The following is a 10,415-nucleotide window of genomic DNA, read 5'->3' as shown; positions in this document are numbered from 1 at the left end:
TTGATTATATAGAATGTTCTTTTATTGAGTCTTCTGATAATTAAGAGTTACAAAATAATTACTCTACTATTTATATGTTTTAAATTTATCATTTTTCGTTAAAAAATTGATGGTAATTTGAATTAGTCGTTAGCCTATCGGCTAAGATAGGATAAAATCATATTTTAATGAAGTCTATTGACATTGATGTTGTTTTCAAGCACGGACTCAATGGAAAAATATTTCAGGTACTAACTTGACGACATAATATAAATGGAGAGTCGATCGAAAAAATACAACTCAAATAGTTCTAGAATCAAATTTTATCGTATCTTAGTCAACATGTTAACATCCAACTCAGATGGATGACGAAAAATGATGAGTTTGAAACATATAAATAGACGAGCGATATTTTGTAACTTTTAATTGTTAATGACTCAACAAAACAATATCTTATAATTTAGGATCATTTATAATATTTAATAGTCAGATGACTCAATAAAATAACACCCCATAGTTGAGGGACCTTTTGTGTACTTTACCCTTTTGTGTACTTTACCATAGTAGGGGCGCTGGAGGAGGGTGGTATTGTCTGTATAAGATGAGATTCATTGCTTATGAGAAGACTCACAATCTCCAAAGAAGAACAAGAGAAAAGCGAGTATATTAGCTTAGAAAGATGGATCTGGCAACTGCGGCTCCCAAAGCTCCATTAACCCATGAAAGAAGGATTCGATCGGACCTCGAGGAAAACTTACCCAAACCCTGTAAAGTTTCTCTTTCTTTTTTTCCTTTGTGTTTTCATTTAGCCTAGTTCAAAACTCAATATTGATGTTTTAAGCCTTTGATTGATGGTAGTTCTGCCGTGTGGGAGCTTAGTTTAAAGCTTTATAATTACGGGGAATGTAATATTCTCTTCGTCGATTTTTCGGTTACAAACGATCTCTTCCTTTGTTTGAGTAACGTATCTATAAACTATGGGATCAGATTTGGGAAGGGCATTGGCAGCTGTGGACGTGGATCATCCACAAGGAACAGTAGGACGTGACAGTAAAGGATTGAGTGTTCTTCAGCAACATGCTTCTTATTTTGATCAGAACAAAGATGGAATCGTTTATCCTCGGGAAACGTACAGAGGTTTTTTCTTTCTCTTTCTACAAATTTTATTTTTATTTTTACGTTCTAATCTTATTAGCAAAATTTATGTAAAAACCTGCAGGTTTGAGAAACCTTGGTCTCGGTTTCATTGAAAGCCTTTTTGCTGCATTAATCATCAACATAGCGTTGAGTTATTCCACACTCGAAGTAAGTTGACTTTGTATTCCCTTGTACCAAATGAATATATATACACATACACATGACATGGTTGTTAATTCGACAAATTTGATAGGGATGGCTACCAGATCTGCATTTTCCCATATATATCGACAGAATTCACAAATGCAAGCATGGCAGTGACACAGCAACGTTCGACACTGAAGGAAGGTAATTGTCACATAACCTTTGAAACATTAAATACATAAAAAAATTTGACCCTTTTTATGTTACAAATGGCAATTTCAGGTTCATGCCAATGAACTTTGAGGGCATCTTCAGCAAGTACGCTAGAACTGTGCCCGACAAATTATCATTCAAAGAAGTGTGGCACATGACCGAGGCGAATCGGAACCAGTACGACTTCATTGGCTGGTATTCTCGAAGACCCTTTTCTTTCGATTTCGTGTTTTCGATCCGATAAATGCTTAACCTGTCCTCTGCGATTTTTCGACTGTTTGCAGGATAATCTCAAAGGGCGAATGGTTGCTCTTGTATCGAATTGCGAAGGATTCACAAGGTTATCTGGCAAAAGAAGCTGTAAGGGGATGCTTTGATGGGAGCTTGTTTGATTATATTGCCAATATGAACAAGGCTAAAAGGAATTAAGGTCTACTTATTGAAGCAGTGCATGTTGGTTGTTTGAAATATGAACTAAAGTTGTCCAATGTATAGTGTATTTGAACTACGGTTGCATCCTTTTCAACAATAAATGAACTGAGTTATCATGTTTAATTTTCTTGAGATTTTGCAATTTCGATCCAGATTTTATCATAATAAAGTTAACAGTCTCATTGACTTAGGCGACTAATGTTTCAAATCAATGTTAAATTAGTCATCGCCATTAAAGAAAGTGAATTGTTACATGATCTCTTTGTAATTGACGTAATAATACATTTCGTCTTTAAATTTTACATATTTTTCATTATTATGATTTTAATTTTAAATAAATCAATAAATTTAACCCCTTCATTTATAAAGTATATCAATTTGATTCCAATTCCAAATAAACATAGGCTTAATATAAAAATAAGTTCTCCAAATATACCGTTTTTCTTATTTATTTGTTTAAATCATTTTTCGATCAATCTAGGTACTTAACGTTACAAACACTATCATTTTAAGTGTATTGACCGCAATGATTATTAAAGAATCTTATTAAATGACACATGTCGTATTCTAATAATTTTAAAGATTCTATTTTAAAAAAATTAAAATAAATTATTTTATTTTAAAATTTATAAAAAAATTCCCAAATGCACGTCCTCGAGAAGTTCTACCGTGCGGTAACCTTAATATACGGCTAAGGAAAGACGCTACCGGTTTTGCTATTATTGTTTTAACAATACTGGTAAAAAATTACCTAAAACATTATTATTTCTACCTAATGCGTTAATATTTTTTAACATTTCTAATAATGTACCCATTAATAACAAAACCGGTAAAAAAAATCGGTAATGCTTTACCAGATATGTTAACAAAACCGGTAAAGCGCTCAATAATAACAAAACCAATAGAAATAATGTTTATGGTAAATTTTTATCGATTTTATTAAAAAATAATAAAACCGATATCATATTTTCTTAATATTATATTAAGACTGTCACACGTAAGACTTTCTCTTATCCCCTTCCTCCCGTCAATGTCGTAATTGTGATTGGGCAGGAGGGGCAAGACGCAAAGTTAAGAAATCTACCTATAATTAAAAAGGATAAACTACATAATTAGTCACGTGCTTATTACTTTATTTCTATTTTGGCAATCTAATTGTTAGATCGTACCTGAGGATACATTTTATTTATATTTTTGTCACTCACAATTAAAAAAAATAACAACTATGCTGATGTGATATTTTTTAACTTATTTTTTAGTTTCCAATTATTTTTTCTTTTGTTATTTTTTATAAGATAGAGATTGTTGAATTCAAACTCTGATCTCTTAAAGTTACATATTTTTCAATACTTATTATTAAAAGTTGAAATTTTATACTCGTTCCGAGTCACTAAAACCTCACTTACGGATCTACCCTCCGCCCCCCTTTCCCTCCCTACTTCTTTCTTCAATGGCGGAGATATATCTTCCTTTGGCGTTTTTCTTACTTACAATTTTAATGGATAATTGTTGGATCGGGATAAGAAACTATTCATTTACCCCTCCTTTGTCTTTTCCTTCCGTATAATTTTAATGGGTAATTGTTGTTTCTTTTTATTAGTTCAACGAATTAAGAGTTTTGTTCAAGCCTCGACAGTGAGTGGGAATGATGGGAAGGGACAGAGGGAGACTAGGGGAGGGGACGGATGGTGGGATATTTTTTTTAAATATAATAATTTATTTTTAAATTTTTTAAATAGAACCTCCAAAATTATCAAAATACAACACAGGTTGCTTAACTATATTAATTAACAGTTATTACGGTCGAGATATTTAAAATAGTAATATTTATAATATTAAACACTTAGATTGAATAAAAAATAATTTAAGCACTTAACTTGAAAAATAATATAATTTAACACTTATTTTTATATTAAGGTTTAAACATACCCTACACTTTTCTTGGAAGTGTTCTCGTTGTTTTCTGGATTTCCCTCAAGAATTAATAATTAGGCCCATATACTATATGTGTAACACTCTAGACCTGACCTAGATGTTACCAGCAAATCTAGGATGTCACATATCATTTTCAGAAATCCTTTAATGTTTAAACATAGTTAAAATTCATTTCAGTGAATAAAATACCTAAAATAGTATTTTACGAAAATATCTAACAAGTAAAATTTATGCGATAAACATAAAAATACCTATGTAGGAAATCTGTATAAAAATTGTTTACAACAAAATACCAATAATATATATATATGATAATAAAATTCGTGTCACCCAAATATATAGTATAGTACAAAAAGTAGAAACGGTCTATCTTCACATTATATTTCACCTTTTTTACTTGCGATGAGAAAATCGAGACTAATTTAAAACATTAGTCACCAGAACAATGAGATTTTGAATTTAGTAGTTAAAATAATAGAACCGACTTTGTACTTTGAGGATTAATAAGCAATTTAAATTACATTATATTATTATGTGATAAAAATATTTAATTAGAATTTGGATCGAAATTGCTAAATCTCAAGAAAAACAAAACATAATTTATTGTTGAAAAAGGATGGAACTTTAGTTCAAATACATTACATAATTTTACTAATAAAATTAGAACATAAAATTTCTAGAAAGAGAAAAAAAAACCTCTGTAAGTTTCCCAAGGATAAACGATCCCATCTTTGTTTTTATCGAAAAAGGAAGCGTGTTGCTGTAGAACACTCATTCCTTTATTGTCACGTCTCTCAGGTCCATGTGGATGCTCAATGTCCACAGCTGCCATTGCCCTTCCCATATCTGATCCCACATTTCATAGATATGTTACTCAAAGAATACCTTAAAATTAAGATCAAATTGAAACCACAAAGGCAGAAAGAAAGAAAGGAGCATTACAGGGTTTGGGCCATTTTTCCTCGAGGTCGGATCGAATCCTTCTTTCACGAGTCAAAGGAGCTTTGGGTGCCACCGTTTCCATATCCATCTCTTTTTGCTCTTCTTCTTCTTTGGAGATTGTGAGTTTTCTCATGAGCAATGAAGCTCTCTTTATAGAGAAAATCTTGTCATCGAAACAAGATAGCACACTCCTTAGACACCCTACTATTGCTAATTTTTAACAATTTTAAAGACACTTTAATATTTATGAGTGTATCAATGATTTCCACGATTTCGAATTACTATTTGATAAATTTTTTTGATCAAATCAATTAAATGACAACTTGACAATCTCTCGGAGTCGGGTTAGGGCGTTAGAGGATCTGTGCAAATTCTTAAAAGGAGGTCCTTAAATCTCAATTTTTTTGATATTTTCTATATGACTTCAACAAGATTCGATCGCATGTTATGTGATTTTGAGCTAAAACTTTTTACAATTGATCCATAATATTTTGTTTGCTTTTTTATTGAAACAATAACAATAAATTTAATTTTTTGGGTTCTTGCTATTTCGGGACCCTATTCCGTCACACACACATTGCACCCCTCTGCAATCTCCCATGCTTTAATGCCATACCAGTTTATGATTTTTATATTATGTTGCACACATGCCAACTTCCCAAAACTTAAGGCAAGGCCAAAAGTTTTGACAATTGAATACCAATTTTTAGGTGATTAGTGCTCATCGACCAAAGTTTTATAACGAGCAAAACCTTGAAATTAACAATTTCAATAACCTATCAAAAGATCTCAATCGTAAAAAAAAATCTCTTTAAAAGATTCATATTCAAACATATTATATATAATATTATTTTCTTATATTCATTTCAGATCATTAAAAAATAATTTTAATAACATCTTAATGGATGGTACCCATCCCCGAACTCAAAATAATCTCCATCCCCGACCCCAATCCGATCCCCGTCGGGTTTTTTATCGGTGCGTTCCGTCGGAGATTTTTTTTGCCCCGTCCTTAAATCCGACCCGAAATATTATACTCAAACCCGAACCTAAAAATATTATATATATAATTAATATAAAAATATAAAATATTATATATATATAAAATATAAAATATTATATATATATATATAATCGGGGTGGGGCGGGAAGGGCGGAGATACCTTACCCCGTCCCCGAACCGGACCCAAAAAAATCTCCGATATCTGACCCGAACTTGACCGGATTTTAAATTTTTCCGTCGGGTTCGGGACATTCTGTCATCCCTAATCATGGGGTTCTAAAACAAATTTAAGAAATAAAAAAATAGCAAACGATGTTAATAGATACTAATTCAATGTTATTATTTTAAGATATTTTCTTTTCCCTAGCTTTTGTATAATTGAGATATAAAAACAACTTAAAAATAGTTAAAACGCAACCTAATATAAAAATTATATATGAACACACTAAAAGCAAATGAATATGCCAAATTATATATGTTTAACACACTTTTAGGTGCTTATATTATATTTTAAATTGACTTTTAGTGTTTAAAGAATTTTTTTTTATAAATAAGTACCTAACGTTTTCTCCGTTATATGTTTAAGTACCTACTATTATATTTTTATTTTTTTAATAATAAAAATATTATTAAAAAAAATAAAAATCCAACCCCCACTTCCGACGATGAAGAGAAATCACCTCTAGCCGGATTTTGTTTGAAGCAGGGTGAGAAACTCAATGGTGATGGTCGTGTAACATACAACCAGTTTGTAGCAGTTAAAATCACCAAAAATAACGAAGGAAAACTTAAAAAAACTGGAAACCCTTCGCAGTGATTTTCACGACGATCAATATAGTTTCACGATGTATGGAGGACTGAATTTTGGTTGCGGCTGCTAGACTGTTCTGATGGTGTCAACGGTGATGGCCACGGATCGACAGTGATCGAACGACGATGGAATTTTGGGGGGTTTTTTTTAAAAAAAAAACTTTTTAAATTATAATTATTAATTATTTTTTAAAAATATTTTGAAAATTTTATATGTGTTACACGTCTCATATAACAACTAAAGTTAACAGTCACTATGATTCAAACACCTAAAAATATAACGTTGGAAACGTTATAAATTTACTTTACCGAAAACTTCTTTAGATACCAAAAGTAAATTTGAAATTATAGTTTAGATACCTAAAATGTAATAAGCGAAATATATAATATGAAACATCGAAAACATCGCCAAATTGTAAACACGTGCAAGTTACAATGTAGGAATCTTTTTCTTAATATATTAAATTAATATAGTTTATCGTATAATATTATTAGTGCAATAATTTGACTTTTTTCACGTGTTTTAATTGTTTTAATACAAAGATGTAAAGAGAATTCTATAAAATCAGTATATTAGTCCACTTTAAAACAACATACCAAATAATTGAAGTTTGAATGATATTAAGAAATTTATAAACAAGTTTTAACATATCAAAATATGAATTATGAGGTTTGATGAATTCTTCTAAAGTTACCTAAAATCACCTAGTCTCTTTGCACAACATACATACATCAATATGGCACTAGCCCTCTTTCTAAAGTCTCTATGTACATTATTCTTAATCATAGCTCTCTCTCTCTCTCTCTCTCTCTCTTAGGACATTGTGTATGAGTAAAATAGTCTTTTAACAATTTCAGATCCTTAATAAGTTGTATCAAGAGATCATTCGAATTGGGGTGATCATAGTCTTTCAACGTCATCATCAATGAATAAAATGCAACAATAAAATAGGCATGAACAAATATAAGAATTATTCTAAACCTTATGCTTAATTTAAAGCTTATTTAACTTAGGGCCCATTGTGATCAAAAGGCAATCCCTCGTTACCCCGTCACCTCAACCATACATACAATTAATAATTTTGGGCACGAATCAAGTGGCCTCTGTAGTAAATAAATTGTTGTTATTCTTTGACAATTCGGGTTCGAGTACTATGAATTTCAGGGGTGTAAGCATTTAATGTCAAAAGGTTAAGAGTTATCTTTAAACAAATACTACCTTATACTTACTCAGATTAAAAAAATTAACTTTGAGAATAAGCCATCATCATGTTTTATTCATAGGCTTATTGGAATATTATACTTAAGGGTATTTTTATAATTTCCACTTATAAGGGCTTTTTAATAGTTTTTAGCCCTTAATAAATTCTCATTACATGCTTATGAAAGATTTACTTATGTTATCAAGTATTATCGGTCTCTTATTCCTATTAGGTGCTCTTATTGTTTTACTCTTATGGACATTTTAGTCACCTAATCTTCAAAACATTTTAGTCACCTAATCTTCAAAACATTTTTATTAGTCTCAACACATATGCTCACATGAACCATTGATAAGCCCTACGAAAAAAATTATATTCTTATATATTTAACCATTTACCTTAATCATTTAAGCCTTTAGGGGAAATCTAATAATTTACTCTTATGGTTGTTCTCCTTATTTGAACTTATTTAGGGTTTTCCAAACCCATTCACAAGTCATAAGGTCACTACCAAATTCTCTATGTTATAGCTTTCAAAATCCAATTGATTAAATTTTAGGAGTATTTTGGTCATTTATACCACTAAAGGGTATTTTTATCATTTCATGAATTTAGACCCTTTTACTTGTATGTTCATTTCATAGAAAATAGTATTCACTCAGGTGTATCAAGAGATATTTCCAATATTTTAATTATAACATCTAAATCTCAAGGATTTGAATGTCACAAGAAACCGCTGAAGTAACTAATTGTTGAAAAAATAATATTAAATTGAACGATTAGCACTAACTAGATAATGTAAACAAAAAATAAAATCATATGAAGAAACCTTGTCATGGTAATAAATCATTGCATTAGAAACGATTTCACCTCAATGGACAATAACCAAAATGAAGAAACAAATACGATTGTAAATGTAGAATACAATATTTACAACACAAGACTAATAACATTTATTTAATATGATACATATAAATACATAATATGTGAAATATGTACATGCATAAGGGGCTGAAATAAAAACAAATGAATATTACAAACCAAAATACAATGGACAAAAAGAAAGTATTTGGTAATTCCCAGGACTAGAATAGGAATAACAGGAACTTGAAGGATCGAACAATAATTAAAAACAAACCAGAGCCAAGATCGAATATATTAGACAATACAGGTACTGGAAACGACAATAACCCATAAATAATATTAAGGACTGAAATAAATAAACCAGAAACATAAAAGAGTAAATAATAATTAAACCTAAATGCATTCATATTAAAACAGTGACCAAAATGAAAGATTCATAAATCACAGGGTCAGATTCAAATATCAACAAACATAGCATAATATATAAACTAGTGACTGAAATGAAAACATTGAACAATGGAGGCTTGAAACAAAATAAAATGATATTTCATTCAAAGACCGAAGGACAAGATTACAAATATAAGGGAACCTAAACTATGATTTACCCAAAAAAATGAAAAAACACGGATGAGATTACAAAAGGGTAGGGACCAAACATGCTATTAATCCAAACACGAAAACATGTTACAACCCCTCCATATACGACATCGTTTCGTGCTTAGTATTTATATGATATCCAATGCAAAAAAACGTCCATCCCTTCAACTGAGGTAGTTCGAGTCGAGTATTATTTATCACCTCTAATAGCGACTGTAGCATAGGTGGTTGAGCGACCATTATCAAATGATTGATAGTACTTAGAACATATATTACTTTACAATCACCTTAGCTTAATAAAGAAAATTATTGTGTTCATATATAATTTTTGTATTAGGTTGTGTTTTTTTTAGGAATAAAAGCTTATATTCCAATTGCATCATCAATTACAAATTGCTTAATACAATCAGGTTCATCCAAGAAAAACCAAACTGGATTGTGGTTCGATAAGGCCCATTGAGCTAAAGAATGGGCAACTCGGTTAGCTTCCCTACACACATAGTGCGCTTTAAAAGAAGGGAGGTCAGCTAAAATCAGTCTAGCCTCATTGAGCAACAATCCAATTGTAGAGATGTCCTGGGTCTTTTTAGTGACCTGATTAGACAACCTGTAAACAATCGAAATGGCATCGCCTTCGATAATAACATTGTTCCAATCATTCTCGGAAGCGAAGCGAATACCCTCAGTAAAAGCAACTGCTTCAGTGGACTCGGTCGTAAACGGGGGATCAATCTTCTTAGCCAATCCCCCGATAACCATTCCATGCGAATCCCGAGCCACTATGCCAACAGCCGCAACTCGAGAAGCCTTACAATAAGCCCCATCAACATTAATTTTAACCTCATCCTGGGTAGGCTTACTCCAAAAACGCAATCTTCGGAGAACTAAATCATCACTTGAACTCTATATAGGATTCGAAGCAATTTTATACTCCCCAATCAAATTCGAAGAATTGATAATGATATCCCTATCCGATTGCAATTCCCCATTATGAACTAAATTATTGCGTCGGTTCCAAATGTTCCAAAGCAAAGCAAGAAACAAATCAAATCCTTCACTATTCAGCTTGGACTGAACATATGACAACCAAATGAGAAAAGAGTTTCCACACCAATCAACAATCTCGAGGGGAAGACCCGACATCAAAAGAACCGTAT

General features: G+C 31.3%; 1 protein-coding gene across 1 annotated transcript; it reads left to right on the top strand.

The window, feature by feature from the left end:
* Nucleotides 1-587: 587 nt before the first annotated feature.
* Nucleotides 588-2,033, top strand: LOC120115439 (probable peroxygenase 3). The gene is made up of 6 exons (XM_039136164.1): nt 588-746; nt 967-1,116; nt 1,199-1,284; nt 1,370-1,464; nt 1,543-1,668; nt 1,758-2,033. The coding sequence occupies exons 1-6, from the start codon at nt 659-661 to the stop codon at nt 1,900-1,902; spliced, it is 690 nt and encodes a 229-aa protein (XP_038992095.1). The 5' UTR covers nt 588-658; the 3' UTR covers nt 1,903-2,033.
* Nucleotides 2,034-10,415: the final 8,382 nt, after the last annotated feature.

The sequence above is a fragment of the Hibiscus syriacus genome, unplaced genomic scaffold (genome assembly GCF_006381635.1).
Source record: "Hibiscus syriacus cultivar Baekdansim isolate YM2019G1 unplaced genomic scaffold, ASM638163v2 tig00000778_pilon, whole genome shotgun sequence".
Lineage (NCBI taxonomy): Eukaryota > Viridiplantae > Streptophyta > Magnoliopsida > Malvales > Malvaceae > Hibiscus > Hibiscus syriacus.
The sequence above is the reverse complement of the archived record's forward strand: the minus strand, read 5'-3'. Positions and strand labels throughout refer to the sequence as shown.

Excerpts from the sequence above, each read along its gene's own strand:
- LOC120115439 (XM_039136164.1), top strand. The coding sequence starts at position 659 with ATGGATCTGGCAACTGCGGCTCCCAAAGCTCCATTAACCCATGAAAGA. Across the intron at positions 747-966 it reads GGAAAACTTACCCAAACCCT|ATTTGGGAAGGGCATTGGCA; the intron begins GTAAAGTTTCTC and ends CTATGGGATCAG. Across the intron at positions 1,117-1,198 it reads TCCTCGGGAAACGTACAGAG|GTTTGAGAAACCTTGGTCTC; the intron begins GTTTTTTCTTTC and ends AAAAACCTGCAG.